The sequence below is a fragment of the Pectinophora gossypiella genome, chromosome 17, assembly GCF_024362695.1.
Source record: "Pectinophora gossypiella chromosome 17, ilPecGoss1.1, whole genome shotgun sequence".
Classification (NCBI taxonomy): domain Eukaryota; kingdom Metazoa; phylum Arthropoda; class Insecta; order Lepidoptera; family Gelechiidae; genus Pectinophora; species Pectinophora gossypiella.
This window is the reverse complement of record NC_065420.1, coordinates 7,362,660-7,382,143: the sequence shown is the minus strand read 5'-3', so window position 1 is coordinate 7,382,143 and position 19,484 is coordinate 7,362,660. Positions and strand designations below refer to the sequence as shown.

At 35.9% G+C, this 19,484-nt stretch overlaps 6 protein-coding genes across 8 annotated transcripts in view; 5 read left to right on the top strand and 1 right to left on the bottom strand.

Moving 5' to 3' along the window:
* Positions 1–19,484, bottom strand: part of LOC126374477 (ejaculatory bulb-specific protein 3-like) — a 401,847-nt gene that overhangs the window by 24,961 nt on the left and 357,402 nt on the right. The window lies entirely within an intron of this gene.
* LOC126374473 (kinesin-related protein 12-like) lies at positions 386–6,413 on the top strand. The gene is made up of 2 exons (XM_050021132.1): positions 386–596; positions 5,632–6,413. Exon 2 carries the CDS (start codon positions 5,692–5,694, stop codon positions 6,139–6,141), a length of 450 nt encoding a protein of 149 aa, XP_049877089.1. The 5' UTR covers positions 386–596; positions 5,632–5,691; the 3' UTR covers positions 6,142–6,413.
* LOC126374504 (uncharacterized) lies at positions 2,751–3,832 on the top strand. Its single transcript, XM_050021180.1, has 2 exons — positions 2,751–3,014; positions 3,512–3,832. Exons 1-2 carry the CDS (start codon positions 3,003–3,005, stop codon positions 3,806–3,808), a joined length of 309 nt encoding a protein of 102 aa, XP_049877137.1. The 5' UTR covers positions 2,751–3,002; the 3' UTR covers positions 3,809–3,832.
* Positions 8,140–10,176, top strand: LOC126374491 (uncharacterized). Its single transcript, XM_050021159.1, has 3 exons — positions 8,140–8,202; positions 9,125–9,278; positions 9,893–10,176. Exons 1-3 carry the CDS (start codon positions 8,182–8,184, stop codon positions 10,090–10,092), a joined length of 375 nt encoding a protein of 124 aa, XP_049877116.1. The 5' UTR covers positions 8,140–8,181; the 3' UTR covers positions 10,093–10,176.
* LOC126374482 (ctenidin-3) lies at positions 13,496–17,010 on the top strand. The gene is made up of 3 exons (XM_050021151.1): positions 13,496–13,611; positions 13,887–15,675; positions 16,681–17,010. Exons 1-2 carry the CDS (start codon positions 13,597–13,599, stop codon positions 14,256–14,258), a joined length of 387 nt encoding a protein of 128 aa, XP_049877108.1. The 5' UTR covers positions 13,496–13,596; the 3' UTR covers positions 14,259–15,675; positions 16,681–17,010.
* LOC126374457 (uncharacterized) lies at positions 17,063–19,243 on the top strand. Of its 2 annotated transcripts, XM_050021110.1 has the most exons (3): positions 17,063–17,591; positions 18,323–18,496; positions 18,582–19,243. In XM_050021110.1, the coding sequence occupies exons 2-3, from the start codon at positions 18,485–18,487 to the stop codon at positions 19,197–19,199; spliced, it is 630 nt and encodes a 209-aa protein (XP_049877067.1). In that variant the 5' UTR covers positions 17,063–17,591; positions 18,323–18,484; the 3' UTR covers positions 19,200–19,243. The 2 variants fall into 2 exon arrangements, with proteins under 2 accessions (XP_049877067.1, XP_049877066.1); XM_050021109.1 differs by lacking the exon at positions 17,063–17,591 and having other exon boundaries at positions 17,812–18,496.

Here is a 19,484-nt window from a genome sequence, read left to right as displayed (position 1 = left end):
CATACCTCAGAACACAAGTAGCAAACATATTTGCAAACTTTTCAACCGTATTGTATCCTGTCGTCCCCAATATGGACTATACGTCTAAGTTTATAAGTATTATGTAAAGCTGCTCTTATTCACGACACAAATGTTGTAAATGAACGGAATGAGGGAAAGTGTTCACGTTTTGTCTAGTAGTTAGATAAAGGTAAAACTCATTCAGGGTTCCTTTTAGCTTATATACCCAGCTTATTATGAAGGGACATCTAAATGTCCATGTTTTGTTAACATAAGACCAGCTGTTTAGAGAAAATTTACTCAAGCTTATATTAGTGACCATTTATTCGTATTATATCCGTAATAACAGAGGTTATCCAAAGTGCATAATAGCATTCCTCTTTTATACTTACTTAAATATATGTAGTATTACGTGGTATTATTCTTCTTTATTCTATTAGAGTAAACGTTCTTCGCATCCTCAAAGATTAAAACGACATGCTAGGGATATGTATGCTGCTTATTGTTTCACGCGTGTTGTTAAAATTGAGTGAGTGATATCAGTTTTTTAAGTGAACGTTTTATCGATGAAGAATTTTCCGGCTAATTGTTAATAGGTAAGCTTTGGCTGCACCATCTTTTTTGACTTTCCGCAAATGGCATTAACTACTCGGCCGGACAAATGGGGAGCGTTGAGGCTCCTCACCCGGAACAAAATTTAAGACAACAGGCCTGAACGCCTATCACCAAAATTGCTCACTGCGTACAAATTGTGATTTCATATTAATGATAAAATATGGCTATAAATAGTCATCTGAATCTGAAGGGTAAGGGAGTTTAAAACACATACAATTGTCCTACATATTTTTATATCAATATGGTCACCTGAATGGATCAAATTGGGTAATCGTTGTCCGGCGGAGGTGACGCGCCGGCGAGCCTGCGTACCTCTCCCAATAACAACGCGACTTATTTTGCCGCATTACGGTGTTGACTACCCACCCTGGGGAGCCCACACGTGGGAACATTCAAGAACATTCTAACGTCACCACTCGTAATACATATAACAGATAATTTGTTTCTTTCAAGCAACTCTCTGAACCGAATGGGGGGGCAACACGAGCCTTTCATCACAATCAACCAGAAAAGAGTTGATGGCGTAGTAACCTGTATTATTATTCAGTCACTCTGGAGGGAGAAATTAATATCTCCTTTTACAATTATATCTTGTTGGTCTCCCATTTAGTATTGTAGAGTTGTGAAATTACAAATAACAAAACGTGTAGTACGTTTATATCTACCTACTATGCTCTCTATGTTAGCTATGGAGATTCCAGACGGGCCTTTGATCACAATCAACCAGAAAAGAGCAACCTGAATGCTTATGGTAAAAATTGGAAATGTCCCTAATTACTGTACCGAGGAGCTCGGTGGCGCAGCGGTTAACGCGCTCGGTCTGCAATTGTTGAAGTAAAGCAACTTTCGCAAAGGCCGGTCATAGGATGGGTGACCACAAAAAAAAAGTTTTCATCTCGAGCTCCTTCGTGCTTCGGAAGGCACGTTAAGCCGTTGGTCCCGGCGGCATTAGCAGTCGTTAATAACCATCAATCCGCACTGGGCCCGCGAGATGGGTTAAGGCCCGATCTCCCTATCCATCCATAGGGAAGGCCCGTGCCCCAGCAGTGGGGACGTTAATGGGCTAATGATGATGACTGTACCGTTATGACCTAGTTATGACCTATAATTATATCCTGCAACAAAAACAAAGAATTAGTTATGTTACAATTCTAAGTAAACCCCCACTTTCTGATAAGTATTTTTTTTTTCTAATAACCTACACAGAAATTATCTGCAAGAGAGATTTCTTAAACAGTTTATCAGCAAGTCAACTAGACCCTAAGCACTCTACTCACATTGTGTGTATGAGATCACAGTCCTCGCGTGGCAGGCCACTATTGGTTGATTATGAGTAAAAAACACGAGCAATGAGTAAGAACAGGATGCCTTCCAAGAATGCATCCGTGTACTTGTACTTCCGTCTTCGATATAACTAGCGAGGGTCGGCGACTTCATTCATGAGGAACTAGTTGAGTCCTGTAGAATTATCCCTGTAGATAAAAATGTCTGGTATTGAATGTGTTCCTCTAGTTATTAAATAACTTGTAATGTATATCCTCATTGGTTTTTAAAAGATTTGTTGCTGTTGCAGTTTCTTGTCATTTCTTCTCCTCAGCCATAACACCTTGCGAAATGACGTAAATTCAAAAATGTTACATTGACCTTCAACAAGTTTATCCATGATAATTACGTTGAATAAATGATTCTGATTTCTGATTAGTTGAGTTACCAAGTTGCTCTTTATTATTATATTCACCTAGTACACGAGTAATTTTAAAAAGAGTGAGAAAAGTAAGAATATTTTGCATAAAACATAGCATCATACCTGTATCCCCGAAAAGGCAGAGGTGTATAGTATACAATACACCTGCTGATGGTCAATAATGAGTAATTGATATCACGTGGTTTCCAGGACTTGTGCCCGATTAATGGCAATAGGCTCGCGCCCTATTGCATGGAACTTAACATAGCTGGCGAGGAGTGGAATTTTTATTCACTTACTCAATACAAATTTGTTGTATGAGCCCATGTTACAAAGGAAACTACACGTTCCTGATATCTTTTTATTAATTGTTTGCTTCGGTGTTAAAGAGTCAGTCAGTCAATCTCTATCATGACCGTAGATATTGCAACCGACAATACATTACGATACGTATTCTGTTAATGGAAATTCATGGCAATATACACATCCTCTCAGATACACATTTATATAAAAGGAAAACCGTTTAGTTCACATTGCACTGTTATCTCTCCTTCTTGCATAATTCTTTACGAAGAAGATAATTTGCTTATAAAGGATTTCCTCGAATACTCGATTAAGTGCCTTGAAAACTTTTGATGTCGTAAGAGGCTACGACTGAGCATAAATTCACTCGCTTTTTTAATATCAGACTACATTGACCAAGATGGCAACAAAGGTAAGACGCTTTCTTATTATTTATATAATAACAAGTACCAAATACATTTTGAACTGTGTCATGCATGACGTAACGTCTTGTATTTTATTGCAAGTACGTAGATTATAGTTTAAAATTAAAATATCCCAAGTAACTCGTATAGATAGGCTGTTTCAAAAAATTTTACTTTGTCTATCTAGTTGGATCATTGACCTTTTTTGCACTTTGCAGTCTAGATAAATATTCACGTGAAGGTAATCAGTACCGTTACGTGCATTCATTATTACGTTATAAATTTTCAAGTTATTCTTAGGCAATATTTGACTCTTCAATAAGTACATTATGGAAGTACTTACCATTAAAAAAATCATGTGGTTATTACTGTATCTTAAGATAGATAATGATGATGTATATAGCATGAAATGAAAACAATCTAAGTTAATTTAGGTCACCTCCGAAACAAACTTCATTTATCATGTTTAACGTTATTTGTTGATTATAAACTATATTTTTTACAGATCTACGTCACTAATTTCATCCTGCTGATCTTCGTAGTAAGCTCATTGCAGTCAGTGGTAGAAAGAAAAAGAAGGGACGCAGTAGTGATTCCTGTGCCGTCTACTCAGATGGATACCGTCCCACCGCCGTCCAATCCGATGGAATTGCTTTCAGGCTCGTCCAATCAGATGGAAGTAGTTCCTGTGCCGTCCAATCCGAAAGTAGCAGCCTGGCTGAAAGAGAACATGGAGAATAACCCTCACTGGGAGAAAGACCTCGCTGGGTGGATGAACGCGCCAAATTGGATCAAACACTAAAACCACACTTAATATTTTGCTATTTATTTTATCAAATTTTTGATGATAAATTATTAAGTAAACAAATATAAATATTTTCCGTGTTCCTTATTTAGAATTTTATTTAAAAAGATTGATTTGACGAAATAATGCAACGCTGAGATGCAATGCATGTGTTTGGAGAATGTATAATTTTATAAAGACCTTTGGCTTTCTTGAGTTAGTTCTACAATTCACTTTTGGGCTCAGTAAATGAGCCATAGACAGGGTTATAAGTATAAGAAATGATGAGAATGCAGTATTTTTTAAATTATGGATGGAATGGATGTAGATACCTAGGACTACCTCACTTGCGAATATAGTCGTGAGCCTATGTTATGTAAAGTAGCAAAACCTCCAGTTCTCGTGTCTATGAGTCACGAAGCAGGCGAAAGCGAAAAATATGTAGGTATCTAAGTTAGCTACCTGTTCAAGCTTGATAAACTAGATGAATATAATGTTCAGAAATAACTTAAGTATATCAAACAGAACCAGTTCAGTACAATTATTGATTATATTTCAATAAGATAACACTTCACAATCGTCTCAATATGCGGTAAGAATTAGATCCGTAAAGTACGTAAGCTAGTGTTGTGATATTAGGTCGATCGATAATTGTCTAACAGTTGTAATCTAACATTAATGAGCCACAAAAGTCTCAAAAGTCAGGAACAATAAAATTAATTGCAAATTTAAGTGGGAGAACAAAGAATATTGCTACTTAATATATAAAAAACTAATACCTCAGTTAGGTACTTAGTCTTGATAGTCCAGTGCGGTGGTAGACCATCTGCCGTGCATTCTAAGAAGAGCGGTCTCAGATTAACACTTTTATAATAAACAATTTATATTCTATTCTGTAGAACTGTGTACTCGCCCAATGTCCTGTACAACGCAACGTGTGTATGTGAGAGAGTGTCCAGTAACGGGGACTCTAGTTCGAAATCCAGCAGTCCCTGCACTTTCCTCTGGATAATATTAATTGCATGATAATAATTGAAATAGGACTGGAATGGACATGTTGCCCGAATGTTCGATGACCTCTGGGCCAAAAAAGCTACAGAGTGGGTTCCTGCAAATGCTGCCAGATGTAGGGAAAAGCCACGTAAAAGATGGCGCGACGAGTTAGACTTGTTTTTTTAAACGGTGGCACGAACAAGCTGGGGACAGGGAGGAGTGGAAGAAAGGAAGAGAGGCCTTTGCCCTGCAGTGGGACATCGAGTGCTATTAATAATTAAAATAATAATAATAATTGATATCATATTTCCAATACAAAGGTAAAAGAGAATCGCGTGGTCTCCTTTAAATAAATATATTTCTTCATACTGCAAGAGCGTAAAACTTTTTAATCAAGTTAAATCAATCAATTTAATGTAATATTAATTTAAGTATGTAGTCGTCATAGTTACATGATTTAAAACATCGATAAATAAACCGCGAGACATCTCCACAGAAACGATAACTCCTGCTCGAAATAGAATAGTTTAATAAGTAGAGTTTGCTTAAGTACTTATCTAAGGGATGAGACTTATGTAAGGCTGTTGTGCATTAGTAGTTCCTATCTTTGATAACAGTATTGCCATTTATATGTCATAAAGGAAGTCAATTAAGCCTAATTTACGCACACATTTGTCGAATACTTTGAGCCTTCATTTTTTTCTTTTCGCTAAGGAAACAGTCGCCTGCACTTATACTTTTTACGTAAAAGAATTGAGGCAATGTCGTCGAAGGTAAATTATTAATTAAAAAAAAAAACATTTCTTGACCTATATAATATCGATAAAAACGTGCCAATTAATTTCCAGGTACGCCTAAGTTTGTTCATCCTGGCTGCATTTCTCACAAATTCTCTGCAGTCACTGGAGATGATCAAGGAAAAAGTCGAGTCATTAGACAAACTTGTACAGGCCGGCAAGAAAGAATTAGAAAAGAAGGTGAAATTACTTACAGGGCGTAAAGACGAAGTAAAGGACAATGTTGATAATGAGGATGAGGGTGATGGCGAAGAAGAAGAAAACAAAGTAGAAAATGATGATAAAGGAGAAAATAGCAGCAAAGGTACAAGCAAGGACTCTAACAAGACGAAGAAACCAGGACCCAAGAAAGGACACAAAAATAATTGTGATGAGAAAAAGCCTGATAATAATAATAATGAGCAAATAGCAAATATAATGGCCGCTATGATGCAAGGTATGTCTGTAGAACAGTCGCCAAACTCTACTAATATCATCAATGCGACTCCTATATTCTTCATGCGAAAGCACAACGATCATGGAGATCACAACGAAACGTCAACGAATGTATCCGAACATTAGAATTACAATTGTCTAGTAATAAAATCAGGGTAAGAGCGTATGTACATGACTTTTCATGAATTCCTGCAGACGCGTGTTTATTGCAAAGAACGTACTGTGAGTTCCTCGAGGCCTGCAATCAACTAATACATGCTACCCAAACGTTCACTCACTTTGCATCTTGTGCTGTGCTGATCTCCTGAAGTGAATTTCAATAGAAAGTCATGATAGGACTAAAATTGTTTTTTTGAATAATTCCGCATGATGTGCATATAATTATGCTCTATGTGATAAAAAATACCCCTAGTAAATTGTGTAAAGGATTTAGTATCAAATTAAACGTTATTTTCTTGCTTATATATTTTTTATAACATTGTTATATTCGACTAAGTGAAATAAAATAATTATAATACATATTAATGGCGATTTATTAAAATATTTATAAGTACAAAAGACATCAACGTTAGCTATTATTTATTTTTAAAGAATTATACGGCGATTAACCTTTGTTCCATGCCCATTGATCTATTATTTCTCTTTTCTCTTTATTATATTCTCTAATTTGTCGGGCTATTTGTACCTCCTTGAAGTAAATAAGAACACAACGCCTGACAGTTAATTTACTCAATATTCTTTTGGCGTGTCTTAATGGAAAAGCTCATCACTAACAAGTAGGCATTTGATATATTTACAGTAATAAATTATTATTTAAAGTAATATAATAGTAAAATATATTATCTTTTTTGTTCAGTCAGTTTTGTACCCCCCCCGGTTGATTGAAGGGAGGCCTGTGCCCAGCAGTGGGACGTATATAGACTGTTTATGTATGTTTGTACAGTCATATTCATAAAATGTTTTGAAGTAGGCAGTTATTTAACAAGAATACTTCTTAACTATTAGTAAAGTAAGTATTTACAGGCGTCCCAAAATCTGATAGATTTAAGGAACATACTACAAACTCCACCATTTTTTACGTGTAATAATTAATATAAAATACAATCATGTTGAGGCACAAAATGTACCCCACCACCACTAATACCACCAATACAATTGTACTACCAATACAATTGACCACTAATACAATTGTATGTAAATGGTTGCTTGACGATTCCACCTAGTTAGGTGCAAGTGTATGTGTATTGTAAATATACCTCTAGTTGTCTCAATCACTTAATCTATATAATTATAAAGTTTTCCTTCAACATGAATAACAACTATTAAACGTAGGTCTGTATAACTAGTGCATATTATTCTATTAGTAATTTTTTCTTTACATGTTATAAAGGTTACAAAAAATCTTCAAAATAAATATGGTATCCACCAATAATCTAGGTATGCTATCAAAATCGTAACGCAGTATGCATGCATGCAGTTCCAATGAACATGTATGCAATGTATTAAGTCCTCATTCTCTCCATCTGTAGTACTGAAAACTAATTGAATTAGATTACGAAACCAATTAACTTCTAGTAGGGTCAGTGATTGCAAGAGTGACTCGTAGTAGAGAAGCATGAAGAAGCCTCTTTTCTAGGACTGTTCGTCCTAAAATGAAACGAATCTCTAGAATGAACTACGTACACTGGTAATTATATACTCCTATGACAGAGATTTATTAAATATAAATTATGTAGTAAATATAGACACAAATAAGTAACGTATTAGATATAGATAAAAATAACTATGTTTTGAAGTATTTTTATATGTTAAAACGAACGCTACGCTACGCCATATGGGAAGTGTTGTTGTATAATAATGTTTATATTATTTAAATTAAACATATTATATAAATTCTGGCATTTCGATCTATATATATATTAAAAAACATACAAAATGTTTATTAATAAATAAATTAACATGAAATTGTCGTAAAGGGAACATTGTTTTGATAAAATAATTCGACAAACACAAGTGCCGGATATGAAGCAGTAACAACTGCTTATCGTTTCCAACACTTATTAAGTTCTTCACTAATTACTTAATTGAGCACATAGATGTTACACTTGATCGCAAAATGCAGATAATAGTACATATATATGCAATGGAATTCCATATTCCTTACAAATGTCGACTGTATCTGACAAGGTAAGACTATATTATTATTGTATACAATTTGCCTTTTTTGCGAGAAATACTTAGTAGTTATATGAAATAATTAATTATCAAAATATTCTATATTATTTTTCTACCCCCTCCGGTTGATTGAGGGGGGCCTGTGCCCAGCAGTGGGACGTATGTAGTCTGTTTATGTTATGTTATGTCCTATATTATTTCATAAAATGTAAGCGTAGGTATAAGACGCGCCGGCCGCCCTTTTTTACGTAAACTATTTACTACCTTTACTTACTATTACTTACTACTATTACTGGGTGCTTCGTGTTTAAAAAACATTACAACTGTTAAATACAATTATATTTCGGTGTTCATTACTTGACCACTGTGAAGCTTATAATATTTCTGATATATCTGCTTACACGTTCCGGTTTTATTAAAATGGTATTTTACAACGTAACGTTTAAGATGATCCAGGTGTATGATGACATTGCACATAAGTAATTATAAAAATTATAAAAATAATAATAATATATATATTATTTTTTTAATTATTATGTTTATGTCATTTGTATAGGTTGTTGCGCAATAAAGTATTATTGATTGATTGATTGATAATCTACACGCTCCCATAGTACTTACATGAAAGGTTAGGATTATTCCTAACCCTGTGTCATCTAACATGATGAACTAATGTTATGGGCGATAGGCTGATCCCTTATCACCATAAGGTTCATCATATCCAGCTTACGACATCGTATCAACAGTGGCTGCAAGTTGTCTTTGATTACTTGTGGCTCTGCCCACCCCATTAGGGATTACGGGCGTGAGTTTATGTATGTATGTATGTGTAGGATTATTCCTGCGTCTTCGCAGGAGGTCCAACAATAAAATCTACGTTCTTATAACTTCTGGTGTTGACGAGTTTTACTTTACAGCTTGTTTCCTTTTATAGATGTACACAACAGGAATTGTTGTACTAGCTCTATGCGTGGTGGCGTCCCTTCAAGTCCCCTCGGAAAGGGTTCTGCGTGATGATGAAGCGGAGGTCAACGCCACCGATTCTACGGGAGGGTCGGTGGAGGCTTCCGCCAGTACTAATGCACCAGGTACTCTCACTGAAGTCCAAATATATTGAATCCCATGACTGCCATATTATTGTATTTAGATAAATAATTATTTTACACAGGGATAAGTTATTACAATCGCCCAATTAATCGATTTAGACTACGCCAGAAGACCAGAAGTCACGAAGGGCTTGCACTCCTATTGTTATGGTTTTTAGAGTTAGCTGAATAGGTTTTATCTTTATTTCTTTTTTGGATGTTCAAAGTAAGTTTATATGATTTTTAGTTAGGTGACCCTTCGATTAATGGCAATAGCTGGCAATGAGTGGGTGTGTACAGTCATGAGCAATACCCACCACCCACACCCACATGCACACTTTAGAACCCTGTCGCACTATCATATTTGACATTTAATGAGACTTACGGTTTAATTTGTCGAAAAAGTTATTGTGAAATGGTTTCAAAGTGTATACATATTAGTAGTACTCGTGACCGTACACCTCTGTCCAGGTCTGCCTCTCTCCCTGTTCTGCCTTCAGGGAAACAGGCCTGATACTATGATATATTGTCATGTGACCCTTTGGAAAACTCTTGAAATAGAAATGTGGCATAAAATGACCATCGTTGCCTTGTTTACATTTTGTGGTTTTATTCAGGTACAGGAGGCGGCGGATCTGGCCAGGACGTCATCAGCGGCATCTTCCAGTCTCTCGCGGCCAACAACTCCTCGGGTTCTAGCTTCTGGCAGTCGGCGGCGCCATTCTTCAACCTCTTCTCCAAACTGCCCGTTGGCGGCCAAGACGGAGGTCCCGACAGTAACTCATTTACTCGACGAAAATTCCCTTGGCAATCCTAAAATTAAAGACGAATAACAAAAATAAGTTGTGCTTGTCTCCCTTCTTGTTTTTGTTTTTATTTAATAAATAAATGTTACCACATATTTTTTACCTAATTATTTATGTTCCTTACTTAATAAGGTCAATATTTTATCGTGTACCTATTATTTTGAAGTCAATGTCGTAGTCTAACGACGGTTGGTGATGGTCGACTCTCTTGGTGCAAAGAATATGTGTACTCATGACATAAAATACTAGAGATACTGCTACCTTTTCATTATTAAGTGCAAACTTTTATATTATAATACTTAACCACAAACATTGTAACATATTTTCAATAAAAGTTATCTATAATATATAGGTATGTATAACAAGGCCAAGAGATAAAACACCAATTTGTACCATGGTTTTTCCTTTAATTTGCTAGCACTGATAATTTTAAGTGAAAAATAGTTAAAACGTAAGAAAATTCATGGCCTACATCTTAACCTTATGGTTTTAAGAAAAATAAAACATTAGTGGTTTGGCAGTGTTTGCGAAAAGTCTACATTAAAATGCGGGTGTTATTTTACTATTTGCTTTTATTCACTGCGTTACAAGTGAAGAGCTATGAAACAAAAGACAAGTTCAGTGAAAGATTGGAAGACCGAGGTTGGAAGGAGGCAGACGACTATAATCATCAAGAAACCGAGGATCATTTAAAAGAGGAATACGTGCACTTTGATGAACGTCCGTTGTACTCTGATCGCTTGAAGCCTGTAAAGAAGGACCCTAAAGAAGACAACAAGTTTCTCTTTGGAACCACTATCCCTGGCAAACCGTACCTTCCGCCATATTTTCCTAGTTACTACCCGTATCCATATTACGAGCTACCTATTTATCCTCCTTCTATACTCTACACAAATACTTACGCCGACAGTGCAAATTACTTCATAAGGAAAGATAAAGATAGGCCTTACGACCCTGCTTATAAGAATTAGACTTGAAGAAATTTTTTAAATGTGTATAATAGTAACTTAGAGTCAATATAATATATGAATTTATTGGCAAGTAATTTATATACTTAACGTTTATTAACGGTTATGGCGAGCAGTGTTGTAGCTAGAGGGTGCCGTGAATTCGACATACATACATCAAAAACCGTTGTTAATTGAAATATATTATAGTATTAAAATTAAAATTTCTTCCAAATTACACATCTCAGACACTATCTTCTATGTAAACTTAATACGATATCACGAGGATAATATACTTGCCTATACAATATTTTTTGTAATATTCTTATAGACTTTATTCTTTCTTATAATTAACCAACCTTGCTTATTATAGTCATACGGGTGTTAGTAACATCATCGTGACGAAAACTTTGAGGGATAATTCAGACAATAATTCCGAGTTAATCAAGTGGAATTTTCCGTCGCAAAACCATGGAACTCAAAATAATTAAAAAAACACTAAAAATTTCATGGATTTTCCGACAGGAAATTCCACTTGATATCAACTCAGAATCATAGTCTGTAGCATCCCCTTCAATATTCGTTACGGTGTCACTAACACCCATACCCATATGTATGGCTACTTGTACGTACTAATATGGAGTATAAGTGGCATCGTAACGAATAATGTGGGGGATGATTCAGCTCAGTATCTGAATACTGAGCAGTTGGAATTTTCCATCGAAAAAAATATAGAATTGGTAATAATTTGAAAAGCATTTTTTTCCCCTTGATATTCTTCTCTACTATCGTAGTAGAAGAAGAGGTTTGATATTAAGTCAGAATCATAGCCTGAGTCATTCCCGTCAGTACTCGTTATGACGTCACTAACTTCCTGTATGTTGTTAATTTATAAATAATAAAGAAATACCTACACACATTATATACTTACCTACCTAATTATAATACCAGTTAATTATTAAGCATATGAAATATTATGTAGTAGTTGCAAGAAATAATAATAAAAATGCAATGATGTTAAGAATGTGTTACGCAAATATATAAACAGCCAGTATATATTCCCACTGCTGGGCATAACCCTCGTCTACCAATCGTGTGACGCACATCGTGTGATTTTATAATTGTCTATGTAAAATAGCCAATTGATTTTTAATCAACGGAGGATTTTATCTAATACAAAGACTAATGTATAAAAACATCTATATTTAGAAACTAAGTATGTTTGATTTGTGATTTTATTGCTTTCTAATTTGCATATTGTATTCCTCCGTTTATTTTATTTATTATCATTTCAACAAATAACAACAAATAGCTCCATCATTTTAATATAGCTTGTGTGGATTAGGTTTATAGTATATACAAACTCGAAGATATGTTATGTTATAAGTAATTTATATATGTGGGATATAGAATTAAAAAGCATATTTTATTTATCTTCATTCCTTTTATTTTCTCCTTTTTACAAAAAAACAAATGCACCTTGCAGTCCGACCCATACAATAGACAATCCTAAATTCATGCCATATCCCCATTCATTATCCTTCCATAGTATTCACTCTTACTTTCTATCAATCTTACGTTCCATTCTACTCACTTACCTACATACATAAACTTATCTCACACTTACGGTCACAATTGGAGTGCAAGTTACAATTACAAGTAGTTAGAATAACTTGCAGATACTGTTGATATGATTCTTTATTGAATCGCCTACCTACAGTTGATCCATTTCTCTGGTACTTACAGATAAACTTAAAAAATATATTACAGTTTTCTCACAAAGCAGATTACAACATGACAACGCACACTTTGAACACACTATTTGTAAAATTAGTTCACTACTAGGAATAGTTTGTTTTGTGAAAAATGTACAGGAATCCCCAGAGTCGGAATGCCGTCCTCCCACTGATCTTTCGATGAAGCGCGAAATTATGATTCTCAAACTGTACCTACGTACGACTGCACTATGAAATAATCTATGAAATACGCCTAAAAATGCTTTATAAGCCACAACTTTCATGTCCAGAGTTTGTGAGTAAAATTAAACGGGGAATGATGAGAAGATGTACTCTCACTATTTTAACGAATGCGAAAAGAAAGATTGTTTTAAGTGTACTTACCAAAAATAAATAAATAATACATAAAATGAAACTAAAGGCATTTGCGAATAAATAAGGGAAAGATATCAATGAATTGAATAAATATATCAAATTCTTTTATTAGGAACATAACAACTAAAAATCCTGTACTTATTTTTGGCTTCATAAAATAATAATAGGCAAATGAAAATTTACAAGAACTAAAATTAAATATTAAAATTCTACTAAAGAAGGATTAAGGCACAGAACTGATAAGATCGATTTTCCAATCTAAGTACATGTGTTATTTCATATAAAAAAAATATAAGTATGTATATATTGTCGTATATAAGTATATATATGAATATTGAGAACCACATTAATTTGAACAATTTGTTAGTGTGAAGTGACGAGGAAAACACATATCTTGCGTTGTATATAAATATAGCAGATTTGGAGCTAATGCCATAATACACGGATCGAAGTTACAATGGCAACCACTAAGGTAAGTCTGTGAATATTTTGAAACATCCCATAACATAAAATTCGGAACACTTCTTGAAAAAGAAAAATATTATCTTGTAATGATGTCATAATAATTCTAATTCCTACATAGGTCAATAAAGAAATTGCGAAATATAATAATATACATAGTGGTTGTGTAAAGGTAACAATAATTGTTGATACCCTTCTTCTTCTCCTTGCCAATCGAAGTCTAGTAAAGTATGCCGTTAAAGTGTATCATATTCACAAATTAAAAACAAACTTTAACATTTTTAGGTACTCTTCTTCGTCGTTATAGCGACGGCGGTGATCGCTGTGACGCACGCGCAGAGAGGAGGATTCGGCGGAGGTGGCTTTGGTGGTGGCAATGGCGGCTTTGGTGGCGGGTTTGGCGGTCGACGACCTGGACAAGGAGGATTCGGGCAACAGGGAGGCTTCGGCCCAGGCGGCTTCGGTCAACAAGGCGGTTTCGGCCAAGGTGGCTTCGGTCAAGGCGGTTTTGGGCGCGGACAACGCGGCTTCGGCGGTCAACAAGGCGGTTATGGGCAAGGCGGTTATGGGCAAGGTGGTTATGGGCAAGGCGGTTTCGGCCAAGGCGGCTTTGGCCAAGGTGGTTTCGGCGGAAATGGCGGCTTCTTTAGAGGATAAACTCTAAACAACGAACTGATTTGACTGTATACAACTATAATGGATATAATTCCCCGTAAATTTTCCAGTACATATATTGCGCAGATTGATAACGTACAAATGAATAGCATACCAATCCCCACCCATCTAGTCACCCTTAACTATAAAGGTATGTAGTTATCCAATATTATATTGTTATACTTACCAAGTTCTATATTTGAAAATTATACAATTTGTTAAGAAATTGAGATTTTTATTGTCATCATGATAGCCATAATTATGCATATACTGATTGCTATTATTGTCTTACACATTCTATTATGTTTATGACGCAAATACCTCCCATCCAGTGTCAACGGAGAGTGGGTAGTAACAAAAAATATATACTTTGTAGCTAAAGTCTATACTTGTAGTTCATTAGACCGTACTCATTTTTATGATCTGTTCTATGAGCTTTCCGTTACTCCAAACGAAACGATACATTTTGTCGTGAGTTTACTAGGTAAATCTTTTGTTAATGGATCCTTTTTTTTGTTGCCATAACAAACATTATAGAGTTTCAAACCCACTATACAATAACATTTATAATTTAACGATCTAATGTGATATCGAGTTGATAGACAACATAAGTACATAAAGTTATATAGTACCGGGTAGAATCTTGTTTATAATAGGTACTATTTATAGTCCATTATCAAATCCAAGGCCACAGAGCTGCAGGAATGCAAAATTTTACAAAAAATAATAAAAATATGAACTACTAAAGTGCCTCTGCTACTTATGTCCGACCCATCCGGTTCTAGGCACTCAGCGAAAATATTCCACGCAGATTTAGGAATACTACCACAGGTTCCAAACGATATAAATACCATAACTTAAGAAGAAAAAAGATATCACATTTTAAATGTCATGAAATGGAATCCCTTTTAATTATGACAGAATTTATGCTCTGGTTTAAGGGCCCAGTCTCCGGTTGCAGACTTCAGAATTTGAATATTTTCACCCCTCTCGGGCACCCCCGTTGATGTCATTATACCTGTAATTGCTCTACTTTACAACTCCAAATATTCGGTAATGGAAGAAGCAAAGGGTCTGGAATTCGCAACGACTCAATTTTACGAAGATTGCAGCCTTAATTTTTTGCGGACGACATTTCCAGACACAATAGTTAAACAATGGGGTATGGATTTTAAAAGGAAATTCAGCTTTACGACTTTAAGTTAAAAAAAAGTGAGTAAGTAACGGTTATCGAGACACAACCCTAGTTGCCAACCAACAGCCATGCCATCTCGATCAAATACATAATTGATGTTAAAGTAATACATGTAATATGTGTACATTTATAATATAACATATTAACGCTTATATAAAGACAGACGAGGAAGGTTTACAGAAGTCGCAATAGTGTGTCTATATTCGCAACATGGGTCTCTCTAAGGTGAGTTTATTATTTAAAAAGTTAATAAAAATGTTTTAATACTGGTAACATACCATAATATTTTATGGAAAAATAAGAACTATTTTTTTTTTTAATTTACTATTTCGTGTGTTCCGTTCGCATCGTGAACTAATCTTCGAAACTTCACATACGATTAAGATTGACATAGGATTAAGATTGTAAATACTTACATTTTTTTTAAATTACCTTAGATAAGGCCACTAATTATTAATTAATATTTTTGAAGTAAATATATCGGGGGTCGAGCTTTTTATTAGAGTAACAATTTAAAACCAAAAATGGGTTATAATAGAGAATTGATCAGGGAGATCGGCCGGAGGCTTAGAGTCAATAGGGTGACCGTAGGTCCTGACCTGGTCGTCTATCAGTGGCTGTACAACGCTGCAAGATAGCGTGCGTGATGGGTTCGTTTGGACCATGTAAATTATAAGCAAAATATTTCTTATCTTAATCGGTTTTAGTGACTGAGGCCCTCACGTAACGGTCCAGATCAATTGCCAAGATATTTTTATTAAGTAGTTTTCCTTCACCTTCCTCTTCATATACTTCTTAATACTTAAGGTATTATATGATCTGTGACTTAAGTATACTATTATTGATAGAAGTCCCAGTTCCCATAATGTTTAGAATTTCTCAACACCGATCTCGCAACAATACAGTTGTTGATAATTGCAACATAAAAATACCTTTTAGAAAAAGTTTATAAAAAATATTAATTCTTTACTTTTTTAATTAATTTTATATTCATCGATCTATCTCTTATTGTCGGACGTGTTTGTAACCTTTGTAATTACCCTACTAAAACTGAATTATATGCGAAGTGGCAAAACAATCAGCGTTTCTTTAATACAGTCTACGAGTGGTGAAATAATCAATCCACACACATTAAGCAACAGTGTACTTCATTTCGGATCAGCCGAACCACTGTTCAGGTGACCATTCAGATAATTTCGCATATTCATTCAAATGTTGTGGTTATTTCAGGTATTTGTGTTCGCCTTGATAGTGGCGATGATTGCCGCTACGTTCGCGGATGTCAGCCATTTGGGCGAATCGTCTCGCGGAGGACTGGGCGGTCGGCAGAGTGGTAGTAGCTCAGGCGGTCTAGGCGGAGGCCTCTCCCGGGGAGACCGTGGCTTTGAACGCGGAGGCTCCAGTGGCGGCGTCACTGGAAACCGACGGGGCGATTCTAGGCAACCAGGAAGCAGCGGCGGAGTCAGAAAATACTAACGACACTCTGGTTATTCAGCAAACCCTGCTTAAATATTTGTCTTGATTACTTGTTTTGGCAATAAAATGTATAATTTCTAATAAGTTTTTAAATTTCTCCTACCGGCTCCATGCATATCAGGGACGGAAAAGTAATTATGTTTTAGTATTCTTTTTATTTTTTGGCTGCTCAATAGTGACCCTGACACCTGGGTTGATAGGGTTGGTAGTTCACCTCACAATCCGATCGATAGAAGAAGAAGATTCTACATATAATGTTAATTATATCGAATGCTTCGACCAATAGACGTAGGCAATGAATGCTACGAGTACTACGAGAGTAAACGTGACTATTGGTCGAAGGAAGGCTTAGCGCCGACCGCTGCGCGAAACCCATGGAGCGGGAGCTGGTAATCTAGAAAGAAAGAAAGAAACATTTATTATTTTTCTATCTGTCATTATATTTTATGTACACTCATGAGCAATATCATATACCCACTTTTTAGAACCCTGTTCCAGTATCAAATTTGACATTTAATGAGGCTTACGGTTTATTTTGTTAAAAAGTTAATGTGATTTGGTTTCAAAGTGTATATTAGTACTCGTGACGATATTAGGGACCTTTTCCAAGTTTAGAAACGATTACGATATTGCCAGTGATAAAAAATATGGGATTGACGTGATGTGTAGGTACATATAGATTTGGGGGGTTAAAAAGGCCACATCGAAGCAATTCATCTAAAAAAGCAATATTGCAATTTGACATTCGCGTATTTAAAAGTAAGTGCGCAATGCAAACAAATGTCAAATAGCAATATTGTTCTTTTAGATGAATTGCTCCGATGTGGCCTTTTTAACCCCCCCCCCCCCCCCCCCTCGTCGTGTACAGCTTGACATTGTAATTTTTCCGCCATTTTTCAAATGGGGCTGAGGGTCATCTCTCTCACCTTCAGAACCTGTTCTTACCATTATTTCCACCATACCTTATTGTTCACGTTAAATAGCGTGACGTCTATACAAGCAATTAAATAATAACCATAGAATATCGATAAGATGATCAGATGGGTTGAAACAATCACAAAGTACCATAATTGAGTGTAGTTAGCTATCTAGATATTTTATTCCTTCATATTATCATAATATTATCCTCAATGACGTTGGTAGTTTAAAAAGTTTTGAGAAAATATTCAAATCAAATAACAGCAAATCCATACTAAAACCAGCAGGTTCTTTTCTAGTGAAATCGACCAGTGGTGCTCAAAATAAAAGTCAAATCAATAATAGTCTTAAATCACATTTATTTACATATCCCTTATGTCTAGATTACGCTATATTTACAAGAATAAATAACAAGAATTCACTAATTTCTAAATAAATAATATCAGGTGTGAAATAACAACAAAAACAACATTGACAGGTAACATGTTGTGTATGGCAAAGTTTGAGAAACGGTTTATAATATCTTTGAAAGTTACAACAAAACTGGACAAACAAGGATTCCATCGGAGCTAGCTACCATATTTAAACCATTTTACCATAAAAAATTCGCCAGTTTTAATAGACCCAGCCACACGTTATCATGGCATTTAAAGTAAGTTAATATTTCGAAAACTTTGTTAAGTATTTATAATAAGAAGATTTCATAAAATACAAAACTATATTTTCTTCTATTTCAGATACCCGTTTCAGTAAAATTATTGGCTGTGATGCTGGCATCAGTTACAGCCCAGCGTGGGCCCGGCGGCTTTGGTCAACCTGGAATTGGACAAGGCCCGGGACAGGGATTTGGACAACCAGTCTTAAGACAAGGTTCAGGACGACCCGGCGCAGGGCAAGCCTTTAAACCACCCGGTGCAGGACAAGGATTCGGATTACCTGGCCAAGGGCAAGGTTTCGGACAGCCCATTCAAGTGCCGGGCGGTTTTGGCCCAGGTAGTTTCAAACCACCCGGCTCAGGTCAAGGATTCGGATTACCCGGCCAAGGGCAAGGTTTCGGACAACCCATTCAAGTGCCAGGGGGTTTTGGACCAGGTAATTTCGGACAAGGAGGATATGTCCCAGGTTTCGGACAAGGAGGATACATCCCAGGCTTTGGACAAGGAGGACCCGTTCAACCCGGTGGTAGTTTCGGCCCAGGATTTGGCGGTCCCAGCTTCGGCCAAGGAGGTTTTGGTGGACTCAGTCCCGGTGGATTTGGGGGCCCAGGCGGATTTGGGGGTCCAGGCGGATTCGGCGGCCCGGGTGGTTTAGGGGGCCCAGGAGCATTTGGTGGCCCAAACGGCAACAGAATCTAACTCTAATTCGTGATATTTTATTTAGTATTAAGTTATTTATTAAATAATTTATTATATGGTACTGTTTAATTTTCTAAGATATATCTATTCTATGGTCCGTAGTAATATTAGATAATGTTTGGTCGATCTAATAAACCTGGTCTTGCGCCTCCTAACACTTGTGACAAAACATCCAACAAAATGTTACCAAAGTACAGTGCTAATCTTGATCCCCGTACTATAGGATTTTGAGATTCTTCCGCTGGAGGGGGTGGAGGTGGAGGCACTTCAGCTTTTGGCTTGGGT